General features: G+C 38.9%; 1 protein-coding gene across 2 annotated transcripts in view; it reads right to left on the reverse strand.

The window, feature by feature from the left end:
• DOCK4 (dedicator of cytokinesis 4) overlaps positions 1-20,699 on the reverse strand; it is a 473,748-nt gene that overhangs the window by 205,274 nt on the left and 247,775 nt on the right. For both annotated transcript variants that reach the window (XM_023228190.3, XM_023228191.2), the window contains exons 9-12: positions 18,351-18,432; positions 17,444-17,504; positions 15,070-15,202; positions 10,481-10,569 (exon numbers count right to left, since the gene is read on the reverse strand). In XM_023228190.3, the coding sequence (XP_023083958.1) occupies positions 10,481-10,569; positions 15,070-15,202; positions 17,444-17,504; positions 18,351-18,432 (365 nt within the window). The remainder of the gene's footprint in view (positions 1-10,480; positions 10,570-15,069; positions 15,203-17,443; positions 17,505-18,350; positions 18,433-20,699) is intronic.

Here is a 20,699-nt window from a genome sequence, read left to right on the forward strand (position 1 = left end):
CACGATTCTTATTTGTTGCATTTGCTTACTCTGCCTCATTGATTGCTAACTGTTATTATTTTATCACAATTCATCTTTAGTGGGTGTTGTTTTTTTCACAGGGATCCCATGCATCACAGGTGTGGAAGCAACGATATGAAGTAGGTTACACATTTACTTTTTTTAGGCTATACAACTGGGACCAGGGGAAATGTGAAATGCTAGTAGCCTACCCTCTCCTGGTGAGATACCATATACCTTGCCTGGAAGGTGAAGGGAGAGGGAATCCCATCTTCTTGGCTACATGTGTATGGAGTGGAATTTTCATCACGCTGAGCTGGTGCAGGCAGGAAGGAGAAAATGAGATGTGACGTAAGTTTCACCAACTCTCTTGATTCTTATCAGGAGTTGGTAGTTACTCTTTATGTGTTGTCTACACTTAGGAAGATTTCTAGACATTAGTACTGTTTTAAAATACGATTTTTGACCAGGCATAGTGGCTCATACCTATAATCCTTTGGGAGGCCAAGGTGGGAGGACTGCTTAAGGCCAGTTCAATACCAACCTGGCCAATATAGTGAGTCCCCATTTCATTTTTAAAAACAAATAAATAAGAAAAATAATTTAATTTAAAATCTAAAAGAAAATATGATTTTCATCAATAATGGTTGTTCTATTGGAACAGGATGGTGCAGCTCTTCACACTGCCATTCTGTAGTGAACTCTCAAAACACTGTTTCTTAACAATACTTGCATACTTAGTATGTGTTTGGGAGGTGGGGGCTAAGGGCAAAACACAATTGGTGGAATTTCTAAACTTGTACTACAAAATTACTAACAGCATGAGGTATTAGCAAAACTTCCTAAAGATGATATTGCTATATTCTTTCAAAAATCACTTTCAGTAAAACCTGCTCATTTTTGAAATACCTAGGGCCTCAATATTATCAGAGCACAAATTTTTACATCTATTCCTTCCTATGTGCTTGATTTACAAAATTAATCATCTAAGCTTTGCTTTATGCATTAGAATGTCATGTGTTATATCTATAAGGTAAGGTAATTGAATTTTTAAGTAAATACATTAGAACCTATATATCCTATTTGGAGTTCAACTCAAAGCCAGTGAAAACTTTTCAGAGGCACACCCTAGCTACACCAAGCAGTAAAATCCTGACTGATTAAGATGAGGTATTTACACTGGGAGGTCAGAGACAGCCTCTGAAAGTCTCCAAAGCAGAGGAAAGAAAGAAAGTCAAATTTCTAGAAAGTGTGAGGTATCAAGTGAGACAATAATACTACTGGATAATGAGTTAATGGAGCAAAAGCCAGAATATTAGGAAGAGACTGGTGTGTACAAACGAGCCAGGTTAGATGGAGAAATCAAGACGCAGATGGGAAAATGGGAGCTGTGAACACTACCAGAGGCCTGCTTAACAATGTGTTAATTACATGATGAAAGGGGCCTAGCTTCTACTTAAAGCCTCTACCCAGTAGGACCAAAGTACCCAAATTAACAGCTGTCCTTTAACACTGTCATCTTGCAGCACTAGATACTTACACTATTAATGTTGCCACTGCTTAAATTTGGGATGTATCTCCTCTTTTAGATATACTTTCAAAGCCAATTTAAAATGAAAAGAAAGAAAAAAGAGGGCTGGGCACGGTGGCTCATGCCTGTAATCCCAGGACTTTGGGAGGCCGAGGTGGGCAGATCGTGAGGTCAGGAGATTGAGACTATCCTGGCCAATATGCTAAAACCCCATCTCTACTAAAATACAAAAAACGATAATAATAATAAATTAGCCGGGCAAGGTGGCGTGCGCCTGTAGTCCCAGCTATTCAGGAGGCTGAGGCAGGGGAATCACTTGAACTCGGGAGGCAGAGGTTGCAGTGAGCCGGGATCGCGCCACTGCATTCCAGCCTGGTGACAGAGCGAGAGTCCGTCAAAAAAAAAAAAAAAAAAAGGAAGGAAGGAAGGAAGGAAAGAAGGGAAGGAAGGAAGGAAGGAAGGAAGGAAGGAAGGAAGGAAGGAAGGAAGGAACGAAGGAACGAAGGAAGGAAGGAAGGAAAACACTTTTATTTCTTAATAGTCATGACTTGGTTTCTGAGTTTTAGCCAGTATTGTTCAATTTGTGAATATGCTTATTGTTGACTGCTTCTTTAAACTAAGTTAACCTAAGTTAACTCTTAAAGAATATAATTTTGACATCACTGAAGATAACTCAAAGGGTCTGACCATAGGCTCACCGTCTGAAGATCATCTTCCTGAGATCTTCAAAGTGGGTAACCCTATCCCTTGGGATGACTACCTTCTAACATGTAAAAGGTATGATAAGCATGAACAAATAATCTTGTGATTATAACTGCTGGTTCGCAGATCTGCTAGTTCTAAATTTCAAAGTTCTGGGAAAGGCTTTTATGTTTTCTCTAAATAAGTGGTTAGCTCATGGCTAAGAGTTATAGAGAACATAAGATTGAAGCAATACATAATGTCACAGAATGTCAAATGAAAGGGCATTAAAGACATGTGAAATTACTTACTTTAATTGAGTCTTAACCACAAAATAAATTTGCTGACCAGCAATGAAAGCTGGAGAGGGGCTTGTCCACATTTGGTAGGAGTGATGAGACCATTCAAAGGGATTTCAACATTTCCTTTTTAACTAAGGGGAATTTGTCACTTTGAAGTTTCCATTCTTACTCCGATTTACTGTATCAACATTCCAATAGTATATACTGAGGATTATGTCTAGGTTTTTAAACAGGCTTTGTTTGTTTTTACTGTAACTATAATTACCTATTTGTATTTTATTTCCATAATACCAATACAAAGGAATCTATGGGCTGAAAACCATTTCAAAAATGTATATAGAGCATAGTGATGGGGTTCAGGACACATTACCCTAAAACATGGTACCTTGGCATACTATTTTGAGAGATACCATGTGCAGGAAGGTTTCTGGGACCTTCCCTGACATTCTCCCCTGAGCAGGTCATAAGAGGTGCCCTCCCTATATTGGATGAAAGGTACATCCTTATCTCTGAAAACAAAGTGTTGCAGAGAAGAATCTGAATAAACAGGCTTTCCTAAGCTTCTCCCAGTTTATTGCCATTAGAGAGTATCTTTTTGCCCCCCTCATATTTCTCTACAACTCCCTGTTCTTCATCAGACCTACTATTAAAAAAACTAAGATTAAACTGTTTCTTCAGGTGTTCATTTCCTAATGAAGCCTCTCACGTCACATAGAACTTAAATAAATGTGTATACTTTTCTTTTGTTATTCTGTCTTTTGTTGTGCGGGCTTAATCCATGAACCTAGGATACACGAGGAAATATTTTTCCTCCTCCTCAATAGTATCTATGATTGTAGTTTAATATCTGCCTATTTTCATTTATTGAAATACTTCCATATTTTTCCTATGCAGCAAATCTTGCAAACAGCATTGCTAGCGATTTTACCTAAATTAGCCATACATAGCTCATTTAGAAAATGAAATTAAGCTCTAATCACTACTTCCATTAACATCATTTGGATTTAGTATTTTTTTTAATACTGCATGAACTTTAAAAAATATCTTACAGTGTAATGTAGTAACATATTTTGAACTATATTTTTTCTTTGCTGTCATTAGCATGATTTAGATAGAAGGAAACAAGAGATATGACAACTGCATGCAAAATAGCCTGGATTTCCTTTCTTTCTCTTTTTATTTTTTTATTTTTAGATGGAGTCTCGCTCTGTCACCTAGGCTGGAGTACAGTGGCATGATCGTGGCTCACTGTAACCTCTGTTTCCCAGGTTCAAGGGATTCTCCTGCCTCAGTCTCCTGACTAGCTGGGATTACAGGCACGTGCCACCACACCCAGCTAATTTTTGTATTTTTAGTAGAGATGGGTTTTCACCATGTTGGTCAGGCTGGTCTTGAACTCTTGACCTCAAGTGATCCACGGACCTTGGCCTCCCAAAGTACTGGGATTACAGGTGGGAGTCACCAAACCCGGCTAGGATTTTCTTTTGTTATAAAAGACATGGAGAAAATTGTCAAAATCTGAATAAGGTTTGCAGATTAGATAATAGTATTATATCAATGTTGACATTCTGATTTAGATAATTGTACTGTGGTTCTGTTGCTATGTTCTGAAGTAAGCAGGGGTAGAGAGGCATCATGTCTTCAATTTGTTCTTACGCAATTCGGGAAATGTATATATATATGATATGTATAGATGTATATATGTATACATATGTACATATGTCTGTATACATGTATATATGTGTATATGTACATATATACACAACAAACATATATAATCAAGGCTCTGATATAATCCTTAAGAATTATATCAAATTCATTAATGTTGAGTTATATGACTATATGCACACACATACATATATAAATGGAGGGAGATTATGCAAATGAAATGTAGTAAAATGTTAACCTTTGGGAAATTATGAATTCTTTGAACTATTTTTCTATAAATAAAATTAGTTCAAAAAACAACTTTAAAGAGAAATCATGGTAAAATATTTAGGAAATTCCAAAAGTCAGCAAAAAGGTCACATATTAAATGTCTAACCAATAGGTGGTGCCAATAAGTACTACTTTTGTTTTAATGACACTAGAAAGCAAATTCAATGTTCAAAAATCAGGTGCACTGATCAAATTCTTACGAATTACACCAACTTGGTAACACTGAATAAAATGACTACATTGGTATGTGTGGACCCAAAAATGCAACCTAACACTCTCAAAAAGCCTCCTTTCACCTTAGCCAAATAAAGAACACCATATATTTCCTGAATAGAGTTAAACTGCTCTCACTATATATTGTGGTCTCCTTATCTAGGTAATTCCTTTTAACTTTCTGTGGGGGTTAAAAAGCATAGCTGGCAGGAATACAACCACGTACACTCATCTAAGATAAAACAAAGACTCTAGAAACTTACCTGAATAGCAAATAGGATTTCTTCTAGTTGTAAGCTATATGTGCAAACTATAGAAAATATTTCAAAAATACATAGATAATATGAAAAGACTTTGAAGTTTCTCTTAGGACATACTGAACCATTGTCAATGATTTTTACACACTGTTTCAATACGTAGAACTTAATTTGCCTCAGTAAATCATACTGGCTCAGTCCAATTTCACATTCCTGTAATTCAACTGCTGTCTATCAGAGGTGACATTTATAATAACCATTTGCTCAACAAACCTAAACCAGGCTCACATTAATGAATATTTTTAGAATTTCAAATTCTCACAACATTGCCTTTGGATTTAAAATTCATAAAATAGCACAACTTTGGAGATTTCAAACTACTCAACCTAACTAAATCTAACCATGGAGATATAGTAATTCAACTTTTTGAAAATCTTAAAAAGTTAAATGCATCACTTGCAATTTTCTCCCAGTTTCTAAACTCAACTAAAATAGTGGTTAATGTACCTTTACAACATAAGTCTTAGGTTAGAGGGGAAAAAAACCCAGTTAACTAGATGAATCCCTTTATTAACCAGACAAGATTACAACTCCGACAGCTAGAAGGACATCAACGAAGCATAAAGGGCCTGGAAATTAGCTGGCAGAATTTGTTTCCAAAACCAATTTCAAAGCTGTGTTTTTTGCTCTTTTTTTTAGTGCCAATGACTGAGGAATAGCAGGAGAAAGTGGGGAAAAACAGTACTTTTTGGAGTGAAATCAATTCTTTTGAAAACATTTGAGTGCATGGCTTCCATTTAATCAAGAGTTCTGTGGCCCAGAAAGAAAACAGTGGAAGTCAACATTATCTAACTGCTGTGACAGTTTAAACATTAGGCACCCTAATTTCCCTCTTCAATTTCTTGTGCTTTTGCTTCTCCCACTATCTTGAAATAAGCCATTAATGTGCCTCCCGTTCAATAATGAAGCTGAACAGCTCTGGAATCCCTATCTGCTGGCCACAGAACTTCCATTCCTCAACCAAGGGTGTAGATCAAGGGGATACAGAACAATGATCTACCTAGACTGAAGAGTGGAAGCTTTGGTGGGAAGGAGTATAAGTTTTGCTTTTCTTTAAAATAGTTTTTAGGTTTCTTCCTGAGCTTCCACTCTCTAGAGCAGAATTTTAGAGTGAAGAGGCTTAGGGCTGGGTTTCCCTCAGCTTGAGAGAGGCTAGAAAGGATCAGAGAGAGAGAGACCAGAGAAATAGAAGGCAGATAGATGCAGGCTGTGTGGGCCTGGCTGGGCCTCAAGGTTAAGAGAGAAGGGTAGAGAAGGGCTGAGGTCACAAGGACAGGAGAGCAGACAGGGATTTGCAGAAGCCAGGTATAAAGAGCATACATTTGGTTGCCTAGGAATCTGAGCATCACGGCAGGCTGCAAAATGGGAATGGATCTTGCCAAGGGAAGGGGAACCCTTTTTACAAGGCTTTATGGTACAATGGTTTCTTTCATTCTTTGCAAAGGCTACAACACGTAGCTTTTCATTTCAGTACAAAGGCTATAAATAGAAAAGGTATGACTCATGGGAAAGGGTAGTTTGGATCTCACTTTCTGGTAGGGTTTCACTCAGGATTCCAGTAAGAATAAGGAGCTAGTAAAGTTGACAAAGCACATGGAACATGTGGACACATCTAAGCATCGGAGGAACCCGCCAAGGAAACAGAATGTGCTTCCCTTCCTTCCTGAAGTTAATCAGAAGACAAACAATTAAGTTAAAAGAAACCAGGAAGAGATATTAGCAATCAAATCAGCAGAGAGGAGATGAAGGAAACAAAGTGTAGAAGGGGTTGTTCGTTCAATGATCCAACATATCAATAATCCAATTGTATTATTCTAACAGTCTTCATTAAGGAGATTAAATCAGGATCCATTTTGAAACAATGAAGACAGACAACTTAAGAGGTAAGGATAGAATATTCCAGATAGTGGCTTTAAAGTGGGTAAACAATAATAGCTAACACTAAACACGTTACCATGTATGAAGTCCTATGGCAAGTGCTTTGCATACATTTTTTTCTTTTAATCTTCCCGATATCCCTTAGAGGATTCAAACCTAGGATATCCTGCTTGCAGAGAAACAGCTCTTCAATACTACACTATACTCTCTAAGAGACTCCTGTCTGTAAGCAGAAGGAAATTTGTGGTTTGGTTTAACTGGAATCCTGACCTTTAACACAGGTCTTAAGGATACAGGATCACTTATGTTAGGGTCTATCTAGAGATATAAATCAAAGCCTATCATTGAGAACTTCACCAAGATTCAAGAGGCAATTGGGTATCACCTCAGGGTTTGGACAATGATATATTCAAACAACCTAATAACAGATGAATGTTGTTCTGCATGAGGCATATGTGAAGTGGGAAAGGGCTGGGAGATGAAAAGGAGTTGGGAAAGACATGTAGCCAACAGTTCAACATATCGTGGTGGGTCAAGACCACATCTATGATGGTAGGAAGCTCAGGGACTATATGAGGAAAGTCAGAAGGTCAGGATTAGTTTGGGATTTGTTTATCCATACAGAGGGCAAATGTAAGCAAATTAACAGGACTCATAGGGAGAAAGAACAAGATACACAATGGTTACCAACTCTTCTATTCACCGTTAATAGGCAGAAAGAAAGGAGCAGTGCATAACGGATTTGTTTGTGATTCACAGAACTTAAAAAAATGCTAGCCTTTAAACAGAGCCTGGAGTAGCACTGACTCAACAGTATAATGTGAATCATGAATGAAATTTAAATTTCCCTAGTAACTATGTCAAAAAAGAAAAAAAGAAAAAAATTAATAGCATATTTTATTTATCTCAATATATCCAAAATGTTATCATTTCAACATGCAATCAATATGAAAATTATTGATGGGATATTTTACATTCTTCTTATTGCACCAAGTCTTCAAAATCTGGTATGTTCTTTACAATTACAGCATATCTGAATTCTAGTGGTATACTAGGTTCATGTCTAACTGTCAATAGCAACATATGGCTGCTGCCTCCTGAATTGGACAGCACAGGTCTAGGGTAAATTTAACAACAAAATGATGGTTACTGGTATCAAGAAACACCAAAAGGTTTAGAGTAGAACTGGATTTGGCTGGAAGTCTACCAATGAATTCCACAAGATATGTTCTCTAAAACACAACAGCTGTACCATCTTACTGAGGGGGTACTGAAATTAAACCATTTTATCCATAGACAATCAGGAGAAGTATACATATACATATATACACACACACACATACATATATACATATATATATATATATATATATATATATTTTTTTTTTAAGATGGCATTTCTCTGTGTCACCAGACTGGAGTGCAGTGGTGCAATCTTGGCTCACTGCAACCTCCAAATCCCTGGTTCAAGCGATTCTCCTGCCTCAGCCTCTGGAGTAGCTGGGATTACAGGCACGTGCCACCATGCCCAGCTAATTTTCTGTATTTTTAGTAGAGACGGAGGTTTCACCATGCTGGCCAGGATCGTCTCAATCTCCTGACCTTGTGATCCACCCGCCTTGGCCTCCCAAAGTGCTGTGATTATAGACATGAGCCACTGCACCCGGCCGAGAATTATAATTGTTTTGTGGGAAAAGAGAAGACAAGCATACATAGCAGTTCCATGTTGTACTTCATTTCTCCTGTCTCCTGTGAGTCTTTTAGACTCTGCCCTCAATACTAAGTACTCCAAGTGTCTTGTTTGTTTAGTGGTAGATGCAGAACTTTGTCCAAAGCAAAGGGCCATCTGCATCAAATAAAACCCAAGTTATCTCTCCAACTCTTGGGAGAAGGAGGAGAAAACTGACCTCACCACTCATTACAGTCTGAAGCATTGCCACATGTATGAGTTAGAGGTACTCATGGCTCTCACTGAACTGAACGACAAAGCTCTGTCTACAGTGATTTTCTCTTTGCGGGTCAGTTTGGTCTAGCAAGATGTGCAAGGGTCTGAAAAAAAAAAGTGGTTTGAATTTAAATTCCAGTTCTCCTAATTGCCAGGTGATTTGGACTGCAACAAAAATATCTATATTCAAGGTGCTTTTAAAAATCAGTCTTAAAAAACAACGCATTCAGTTCAAGAAACAACTTACTTAATTTGAAGTTTCTTTATGTCAATCAAAGCACATGACTGCATACTTTGTTTTGCTTCAATGTGGGTCTGAACGGTGGATAAGAACAAACAATATTCACCAAATATTCACCAAGTTTCTGTCACTGACTAAACCTAAAGATGTCATTATATATGCTATGCAATCTATATATGCTATGTAATATAGTATATACTATATGTTACTAGTACAATACTGTGTACCTCATATGACTTATAGTGGTATATAATATTTCAGTTCCTCTCTGAACAAGCACACACACATTTTTCTTCACATGCCACTGCAGTCAGCATCACTTTCCTTTTTAGCCAACTTCAATGTGTGAACCTGTATGTTTGTCAATAATGTCGAAGCTCAAAGCCAACCATAGGCACCGAAGCACGTTTTTTTTTTTGTTGTTGTTGTTTGTTTTTTGCTTTTTTTTTGAAACGGTGTCTTGCTCTGTCATCCGGGCTGGAATTTAGTGGCGCAACCTTGGCTGACTGCAAGCTCCGCCTTCTGGGTTCACGCCATTCTCCTGCCTCAGCCTCCCAAGTAGCTGGGACTATAAGCGCCTACCACCATACCCGGCTAACTTTTTGTATTTTTTTTAGTAGAGACGAGGTTTCACTGTGTTAGCCAGGATGGTCTTGATCTCCTGACCTCATGATCTGCCTGCCTCGGTCTCCCAAAGTGCTGGGATTATAGGTGTGAACCACCACGCCCAGTCTCAAAGCATGTTTTTATTGGACCTCACTAAAAATTGCTATTTATCAAACTTATTTCCGCAGAATAGTCACAAATCCAAGCATCGTATTTGTCATGCAATTTTTAGCTTTTTTTTTTTTTTTTTTGAGACAGAGTCTTACTCTGTCACACAGGCTGGAGTGCAGTGGCGTGATATCGGCTCACTGCAACATCCGCCTCCCGGTTCAAGCAATTCTCCTTCCTCTACCTCCCGAGTAGCTGGAATTACAGGCATCTGCCACCATGCCCGGCTAATATTTTGTATTTTTAGTAGAGACGGGGTTTTACTATGTTGGCAAGGCTGGTCTTGAACTCCTGATCTCAGGTGATCCGCTCATCTCAGCCTCCCAAAGTGCTGGGATTATAGATGTGAGCCACCGTGCCAGGCCGATTTTTAGCTTTCAATAACGACTTAGGGGTAATGAAGACGTGGTACCAAAGAGCAAATTTAGATTATCTTTTTCATTTCAACAAGAATGGAACACATTTTTTATAGGGAGTTATAAGTACAAGCCTATCATAGCATAGGAAGATGTACCAGAATGATCATTGAGCATTTTTAAAGTTAGGGAGTGAATAGAGAGAAAAACAAAGGGCTGATAATTTCCTTCCTACACAGACAAATCACAAAAAAAGGGCTTGGAATGAAAAGTATAGGGAAAGTCAGTCAGCCCATATACTCACCTGCATTGGAGCCAGTCAAGTTATAACGTGCATTCAGCTTTTTAATGATGTTCTCATGGATTTGGTACCACTCACTCTCTGTGTTACACCTATGAAAACATTAACACTCTGTTAAGCTTTAATGATGCATGCAATCAAGCAGTGATCCTCATAGTACACCTGCCCTTTGCATTATAACCACTATAACGTACTTCCTTGGAGTCCCCATCAACCTGCTGCAACTGACTGTCAGTTTTAGCATGGCTGTCCCAGGATGAGAAAGAATACCCGTATCTGGTAATGCCTGACCACCTACCTCCTGACAGAAGCAGCTGGGATTAACAACTCACAGATTACAAGTGGCCCCCAAACAGACAGAAATCTCAGAGAACAATGCATACAGGGGAAGGCAGCCCCAACTGAGTTCAACTCCCCAGATTCAAATTCTCACTATTAATCAAGCTATGTTCTTTAGGTGAGTTTATTTACTCTTGTCTTAATTTCCCCATCTATGAAACACGGATAATATACTAGACCTTTAAATAAACATGGGCTTAGGGTAATTCCTGGCATATAATAAATGCTCAGTAAATTAGTTCTCATTAGCAAGTCTCTGCCTACAGTAACATTACCAGGTTTGCCCAGCATCAAAATGCAGCAAATTAGGCAAAATGAAATTGACATTAACACAGCTTGTACTGGCAAAAGACTGGCAGGATTTACCAAAGAATAATAAAATTACTCTTTCAGATCTTCCACAAGGGGCATCTCTCCGTCTTTTCACAGCAATCTGTACCTCTTTCTCTTAGCTTTTATCACTCATTAGGTCATGTTATCTTTGTTTACATGGTGTAGTTCACCTGGGAGACTGTTAAGGTTCTTGAGGACTGAATCTAGGATTGGCTGATGTCAGAGTTTCCTTTAGCACTTTGAATGCTGTGGATGCTTAAAAACTGTCAGTGGCATGAATGGATGGATGGCTGGATGGCTGGTTGGCTGGCTGGCTGGGTGGCTGGCTGGATGTCCCTCTGCCTGGTAACTCATAATGATTTGTAAGCATGTGGTTCTGCTATCCATCCTTACTGCCACTACTCTCCCAGGTTGGCTGGGGAAAACTTCCTTCATCTGAACATATGTGTAAATTCACTACTTTATTAGCCATGAATGCGTCCTCCCAAGAGGCCTGAACATCAAGATTCTGTACACTATCAATCAAAATCTCCCACAGTACAGGTCCTGTTTCCTAGTGATCAAGTCTGAGGCAGATAATTCACAATGATTTGCTTACATATTTATTTATGTTATCCCCACAGGATTTTGCAGGATGAACATGATGGAGGTGATTTTTGAGCCAGTTAACAGTGGGATACCAAAATGAGCACTGAATCTTAGCGGGCTGGAAAATTAAGATGGAATGAAATCATCCCACCTGTCCAGTTGTAAGACACCAAATTGCCATTTAGCACATTCTGCCTCCAGTTTTCTTATTTCAGCCCAGTGGGGAAGAAAGAAAGATAGCTTGCTTCCTATTAGATAGTTAAGTGATTCCAGAATTCATGCTTTTAACCTACAAAACTCAAAACTCAAAAAAAAAAAAAAAAAAAAAAAAGCTCCTGAAGTACGTGACTAAAGTATCTTCCAGGCTCAGGCAGGCATTTGCTACTGTTCTTTATTTGAGTCCCAGAGGGGCTGGGGGTTCAGTCACCTTAACAAATAGAAATTTCTCCCAAATTGTTTCTAACAGGCACTTTCCCATGTTTGACTAAATTCACAGTTCCTTCCTAATCTACAGTGACTGTTTTGACTGGTTAGTATTACTCTTGAAACAGCATCAGCATTTGCTGAATGGGCATTTTTCAGGAATTTATCTTCTATTAAAAATTACCTAAAACCTTATTTGATGCTTATGGAAAAGCAGACAATAAAAAAAAACACACACACACAAATAGCAGAACAATTTGTCTTCACGAGTGTGACTGTCGCCCACTGGCAGGGCTGGAATGCATGGGTCTTGTTCCACTGGCTGCATAATCAAGGGTGATGATGGGACTGTCCATCCCTCTGTTTTCCCAGTGGCAGGATAAATACAATACTTGCTACTCACGCCTGGAAAGACTACTTTAAGAAATGATGAGAGTGGGTTTGTGAGGAATTTAAGTTTGCTTCAAAAGCCACATAACAGCAGCATCATCACCTTACTAGACTATAGTGTGAAATAACACCTGGAAAAATACAAACTACTAACTGGAGAGCTCAGGTGCTGGAGCGAGATAGTCCTGACCTCAAATCTGCTTCCTTTCCTTATTAGCTAGGCAACATGGGGCAAGTTGTTTAACTCTCGTTCCCCTATGTGTAAAACTGAGCTAGGAGCATCTGTCTGCTTCATGGGTTTGTTGTGAGGACAAAAGGATATGACACATGCTAAGTGCTTAACACAGTTCCTCACACACACTGTGCACACAGTAAAGGGTGGTTATTAACAGTCATTAGTATTTCAAATAAATTACGTTTTATGACCACCAGTTGAGCACGGAAAGAAGGGCATCATGGATTTAAGCTTAACCACTGAAACTGAGAGTTGCTACATGATAAAAAGAGTAGTAACTTTTACCACCCACTAATTTCACCCAAAGTTTTCAAGTTTAACATCAACATCACAGGCACTTTCCTTTTTAAGAGGGATGAAGAGAGTTTCCGGTCCTAAACCTTACACTACAGATAAATCTTTGTCAATGAATTAGTAAATGTGTTACATAGGTCCCATTGGATGGAGAGTAGAAAAATCCATGAAACCCTGCAGCAGAGGTCAAAAAGGCAATTTTAAGTGTATGTCCCACAGGCAGTGGGCCACCTGTGTTACCATCACCTATGAAAAATCTACTGGCACACATTAGGTATATTAACACAACCTCCAGAATGGAATACGAAAGCCAGTTCACTCATGGAGGTGAGTCAAGGGTGTGGTCCTCAAACCAGGAGTGTGGAAACCCTATTGAGTCTGCTCTGAAGATGTTGCTGTATATCAGGTCTCAATGTCCAAGGGAGGTGGGGAGGTGGCATGGTGGTGTGGGCCAAACCCATGTGCATTTTTAAAAATCGCTTAACTAAGGATTTGGAATATATCAAGTGACTTTCTTAGTAGAGAACCACGGGTTAAACTTTATCCCCCAACAAAGGTAATGTTGAAGTCCTAACCCCCAGTACCTCAGAATATGACCTTATTTGAAAGAGGGTCTTTACTGAGTTACTCATATAAGAAGGTTATCAGGGTGAACCACACTCTAATATGACTGTATCTTTATAAAAAGGAGAAATTTATAGTTGGGCATGGTGGCATACACGTGTAATCCCAGCTACTCAGGAGGCTGAGGCAGGAGAATCTCTTGAACCTGGGAGGCAGAGGTTGCAGTGAGCCGAGATTGCTCCACTACACTCCAGCCTGAGTGACAGAGCGAGACTCTGACTCAAAAAAAAAAAAAGAAAAGAAAAAAAAGCGGGGGAAGGGGTGGGGTAGGGGATTGGTCCCAGAGAAAGCCATCAACACCATGTGCAGATGAAGGCAGAGATCAGAGTGATGCGTCTACAAGCCATGGACCCCCAGTGACTGCCAGCAAAGCACCAGAGGCCAGAAGAGAGGCACAGAGCAGACTAGCCCTCACAGCCCTCAGAAGGAGCCAACTATACTAATACCTTGATCTGGGAACTGTGAGACAACACATTTCTACTGTTTAAAATCTATTTATAGGCCAGGCGCGGTGGCTCACGCCTGTAATCCCAGCACTTTGGAAGGATGAGGCGGGCGGATCACGAGGTGATGGAGACCATCCTGGCCAACACGGTGAAACCCTGTCTCTACTAAAAATACAAAAAATTAGCCAGGCGTGGTGGCGAGCACCCGTAGTTCTAGCTACTCGGGAGGCTGGGGCAGGAGAATGGCATGAACCCAGGAGGCGCAGCTTGCAGTGAGCTGAGATCACACCACTGTACTCCAGCCAGGGCAACAGAAAAAGACTTGGCCTCAAAAAAAAAAAAAAATCTATTTTTGCCTAGTATTCCATTATTAGAACGCTAAGCATGTGGAGTTATTTATATCCTACTGCTCAAGGTCATCGCCAAGGTATGATTGCAAAAATTTAAAAAAATTGCAACCTCAGGCATAAATGAGTTAAGCCACGTGGTTTGTGGTACTTTGTTATGGCAGGCCCAGAAAACTAACACCTAGGGTAGGATGGAAGTCATCTGGGCTTTCCTTTCCCAATTCTAATTAATTTACTTCAAAAAGTACTTTCACTTTCCAAGAAAACACTGACTGTCTGAAGGTAAAGACGTGCTGGGTTTATAAATTCAAAGGTGGTATCCCACATAGTAGACGGTCTACCTAACTGGTAAACTGTCTGTACTCATTGGTTCTTGATTCAGTAATTCTCCTGACTGGCAAATTGTGGCTTGTGGGCTCACTGGCAACAAGTCTACAGATTACTGGGTTTTTGAGGAATGGCTCAAAAACTACCCATTGTTCTTCTCTACCCACGTAAAGTAGCATTTGCCCAAGTAGGACCCACACGCACCCGTGTACCCACCCCAGCCTCCACCATGTGCATGTTTCTTACATGTACACTTTCAGAATGAGGTCATCCTTTGTCTCTCCTGTTAACAGGTCAGCAATGCTGAGAACTGCACAGCCAAAGGGTCGTCGGTACTGGACACTACAGGCATTCTTTTTTTCTCCTGCTCCCATTCGACCTGTTCAATTAAAGAGCAAGCATTACCCATGGAGCCATTTGATTAGATGCATCTGAGCTAGAGAAACATACAGCTATAAGACAGGCCATATGAAATGTAACTGGGCAATAAAGAGCACCCAGGTTGGGCATAACAGAAGATATTGCTTCAGTTCTGGATTCTCTTCTCCAGTCACCTAGCTGTGTGACTTTGGGTAAGCAGCTTAAATTCTGGGCATCAGTTGCCATCTATAAAACACAAAGATTAGAACAGATCCCATGTTTGGGAACCATCCCCTGGCCCCTGAGATTCGTGAAGGCATCCCAGGAAGTTCATGTCACTGAAGGCAGTAATGGTGACTCTTCCATTTTCTATTTTTAAACAAATTATATATTCAAAAAAACTATTTCAAAAATTTCACCTGTGACTAGAGTAGTCTGAGGTTGTCTGAAGTATGGCAAGTAAGCACAGGTGATCAAATGCGCATGCTCCTGCCTCAGCTCTCAGGCTGTTCAGAACTCAGTTATCACCAAAATAGTTTTAACTGTTGTAAAGTTTTAACTTGTTTAAATTGTTACATGAACATGTAACAATGAACAAGTATTCATTTGCCCAAAGCTGAGGACAAGGATAGAGAGGTAATTTCTGATTCAAAATTCATTTTAATGACTTAATGACCATAACAATGTTAATAAAAAGTGCAATTACAAATCAAACACCAAGCATTTGAAAGGCTGCCCTGTGATGGGCAGTACTACTGAGGCAGCTTCCTTGGCAATAACACAGTGAGTGAAGTCCATGGGCCAGAAGGGCACATACTCACTTTGATGCATGTTTTTTTTTTACCACCCCAAACCCCTAGATATCTTTGAGAAAGTTCTGAAAACAAAAGTGGTTTACTTTTTCTCTTACTGCTGTCAGATATTATATTAAAATTTTAGCAATGTTTACACGAAGATACATAAAACCATATTTTACTTTAACCATTGGTATTACATTTGAATTTAAACAAACACAGATTAAATAACAAACTACCTCTGCCATCCTGAGAACAGACAGGCTTTATCTCATAAGAAAACAGCAGCATGGGTTCTAACTTTTCCAACTTTTTCAAAGATTCTTTCCAATTTTTTTCATAGACTCATTTATAAAAAGAAAAAAACAAAACAAAAAAGTGTCTGTTTTTTATTTCTACTGTCCTTCAAATACAAAAATAGCATAAAATGAAAACAGGTTTTCAGAGTAGATTTTTATGAGAAAAAACATATAGAAAATCTATGCTGGAATGAAAGCACGTTTTTTATAGTCTCACTCAATGCACAATATAGTTATCGTGTACATAAAACCAAAGCCTATAAAAATAAATCACCTTGCAGGACTGCATGGCAAGATATTACTATCTCACAGAAGTATTCCTAGGCTAGTAACGGAGTACAGTTAGTGAAGAAGTGGGAACAAATTCCCAATAATGACTGGTTAGACTTAATGGAAAAACTGTGTAGGTTACACCATTCCTCATTTCACCTAGCTTCTCTGCCATAAAATGTCTGCTTTTAGAGGCATTTTATGTGTAAAAATGAGGGAACATATTCTGGTTTCATTGAGCAAGTTCATCACAGAACATCAAAGTGGGTTCTGCTACATTATATAAGTGTTTTCATTCATAGTCAAATCAAATTTGAGGAAAACTAGGGTCAACAAAGTTAGACAGGCATATTTATTTTTCCCTTCAGGACTTCTCAGACCCCTTAATAAGCTGATGACATTATACAAGTTAATAAAACATTCAGTATTCACTATTTCACAGCCTGGTTTTTGAAGCACCTTCTGGAATAACGCTCTGAAGCAATCTGCACTTTGGAAAATTTATGTAGAGCCAATTCCTATAGAGATTTCATTAACTTACAGGAAACTCAGCTCTGAAAAATTCATTTTATGCTAACAGAATTTAGAATTTTAACAGACAAACACAACATTTTGGAATCAAATATGTTTAGGAAGGCTAGCAGAACAAAATCAAACACAACAAACTTCTTAATTACTTATATTAAAAGAGACCAGAATCTGTTTATGGTAGGTGAGGAGGTCATACGTGGGGTTGGGAAGGTCAGGGGACAGTTTACAACTTCTGTGATTCTTGGATTCAAATCTGGCTTTGATATCTTTCTAATTCAGACAGCAAATAAATCACAACATAGAAACCTCTCGGCATTTCTCCTCTCTGTTCCTTGCCCCTACTGCACTGACAAGTGTTATACCTACCGATTCGGATAATGTGCACGGTGATATAGATGTCCTTTCTTAGCTCACTGCTACCCAAATCCTAAAAACAAACAAAGTTTGGTGATTTTGGAAGACATGAGCTGCACTTAAAGGGAAGAGCACTTTATTTTCACAAATAAAAGAAGAAAGACAGAGATGAACACAGACATTCTTAATGGAATGTTTGTAGCAGAAGTACATGATTTAAATCCTGTTCTAAAAATATCATTACAATCAACCTTAGGTCAATTGATACCAAGTAACATACTTTAAAGAAGAAAGTATTATTGATTTAATCTCTCACTCATTCATTCTTTAAACATTTATTAAGCACATATTAAATACCAGCTGTCTTGCTGAGTGTGATCACTGGTTTTGTTTTTTTGTTTTTGGAGATGGAGTTTCGCTCTTGTTGCCCAGGTTGGAGTGCAGTGGTGCGATATTGGCTCATTGCAACCTCTGCCTCCCAGGTTCAAGTGATTCTCCTGTTTCAGCCTCCCGAGTAACTGGGATTATAGGTGCCCGCCACCACGCCTGGCTAATTTTTGTATTTTTTAGTAGAGATGGGGTTTCACCATGTTGGCCAGGTTGATATTGAACTCCTGACCTCAGATGATCCACCTGCCTCGGCCTCCCAAAGTATTGAGATTATAGGCGTGAGGCACCGTGCCCGGCAATCATTGTTATACTTTGGTAATAGTATAACAGAAGCAGTAATACACTAACGGAATTAAAGTAATCCTGGAAGGTGATATTCAGAATTCTGGGCACTAATGTAATCTGTGTGTTATTTACATAAAGTTTAAAAGCAAATTCACTGTGTTCTCTCACAGTAAGTTATTTCTCCTAAATAGTATGAATCATAATTGGATGAATCTGCCTTATGAATGAAACAAGATCCACTCACCACAAAGAGGGAGCAATGTCGTTCCGGTTTATCAGGGGCTTTGGGAAGCCCGTTTCTATTCAGCCTCAAGAAAAATCTCTCACTACAAGAGAAAAGCCGTTTCACAATTTGAAAATTGTTTAACAGTTAAAGATTTATCCCTCTGTAACTACTCTTCATCACAACAGGTAAGCTAAACATTAGGTTGTTCATTTAACATCAACACTGCTTTTATATAAATTAGTAGAGCTCCGAAGACAACAAATATTTGCTTCACTTCTGATGAAACCAGCAAAACAGCAAGTGCAAAGGCAAAAAGCACCTATATACAGACATTAACTTTTGAAAGACTTGAGTACAATTTTATATCAGTAATATCATTATTCCGAAAAGCAGAAATAAATGCACTAAAAGAGAAAAATATGACATGTTTAATGTGTTTGTAACTAAGATTTCTTTTTCATGTTTTATGTCACGTTACTTAATTAGCATTAAAGACATTCTGAATGCTAGCTATCTATTAGAAGGCTTCATATTTTATGGTCTTATAAGTCTCTAATCTGTAACACAAGCAGAGATTTCAAAAATGAAACTTAAATTTTCTTTGGTCTACAAACGAACAGAAAATCTCAAAATACCCCCACTGAACTTGCATTTGAAAATACAGTGCCACTAGGAGCTGCGGTGGCTCAGGCCTGTTGTCCTTGTGCATGAAGAGGAGAGGCTAGGTGTTCGAGGCCAGCCTGGGCAACACAGAAACCTCTCATCTATATAACCAAAAAGAAAATACAGTGCCACCTAGATTTAATGAAAACATAAATAACGCTGTTGATCAGCCATGAATTCATAGCAATAAATACTTATGGATGCCATTTATTTATTTATTTATTTATTTATTTTTATTATTTTGAGACAGAGTCTTGCTCTGTCACCCAGGCCGGAGGACAGTGGTACCATCTCAGCTCACTGCAACTTCTGCCTCCTGGATTCAAGAGATTCTCACACCTCAGTCTCCTGAGTATCTGGGATTACAGGTGCATGCCACCATGCCTGACTAATTTCTGTATTTTTAGTAGAGACAGCATTTCACCATGTTGGCCAGGCTGGTCTCGAACTCCTGGCCTCAGGTGACCTGCCTGCCTTGGCCTCCCAGTGTGCTAGGATTACAGGCGTGAGTCATTGCACCTAGCCATGGATGCCATTTAGATCCAAGGTAAGGTACATGTGACACTATTTAAGTTCAACAAAATAAAACAAATATAAACCCACAAAAAATCAATCTACCAGCTACTGTGGGCTTCAAATTTTAACTGAATTTCAATATCCTGGTACCAATGACAGAATTAAATAGTTGGCTGCCCCAGGCAATGAGCACACAACCAACATCTACAGAATGTAAAATGCTGTAGCTTTGGTCAGTGTAGCTTCAGTCTAGGGAACAAGCAGAGAAATGGAGAACAGGACACTAATAAAAGGCTCGGAACATGTTATCACCCGATCCTTGCCTTAAATAACGGTTCTGTCATTCAAATACATATGAGGAGATATGAGAACCATAAACAGATCTCTAAGGAAGCATATGAATTTGAATTTATGGCTGTTTTGGAACACTTACTCTCTTTGGTGATCTAAGTCTAGATAGATATGTTTAATAGAATCAATACTTGGCTTGTCTCACTTTTTACTTATATTATGCCTATTTTTGACTTCTCATATAAGAAAGGGCAGCCAATACATATTTCTATGGGGCCATTTTCACTTTTATTACCTATATTTTTCCCCCGAAAACAGATGGCCAATAAGGCATGCATGAAGAGAATAAAAATTGCTGTAAGTATCCTCAATTGAAGCTAAAGTTCACATGTGATATTATTCCGAACCAGAGGCTGGGAATGATAGCTACAACTGAGGGTGCAGAGATAAATTCATCTTATCCAATTGTCATTTACTATAATTCAAGGAAAATGAGTGTAAGCTCTCTTGACAGTAAAATAAAATTCATTATTATTTCAAATTTACCATTTTAATTATTATTATTATTTTTTGGCTGGGGGGACAGAGTCTCACTCTTTCACCCAGGCTAGAGTACAGTGGCACAATCTCGACCCACTGCAATATCTGCCTCCCGGATTCAAGCGATTCTCCTGCCTCAGCTTCCTGAATAGCTGGAACTATAGCTGTGTGCCACCACACTTGGCTAATTTTTGTATTTTTTTTAGTAAAGATGGGGTTTCACTACGTTGACCAGGCTGGTTTCGAGCTCCTGACCTGAGATGATTTTCCTGCCTTGGCTTTCCAAAGTGCTGGGATTACAGGCGTGAGCTACCAGGCCTAGACTATTTCAAATTTAAAATCAATGTAAAGGAAATG

This window comes from Piliocolobus tephrosceles, chromosome 8, assembly GCF_002776525.5.
Source record: "Piliocolobus tephrosceles isolate RC106 chromosome 8, ASM277652v3, whole genome shotgun sequence".
Taxonomy (NCBI): domain Eukaryota; kingdom Metazoa; phylum Chordata; class Mammalia; order Primates; family Cercopithecidae; genus Piliocolobus; species Piliocolobus tephrosceles.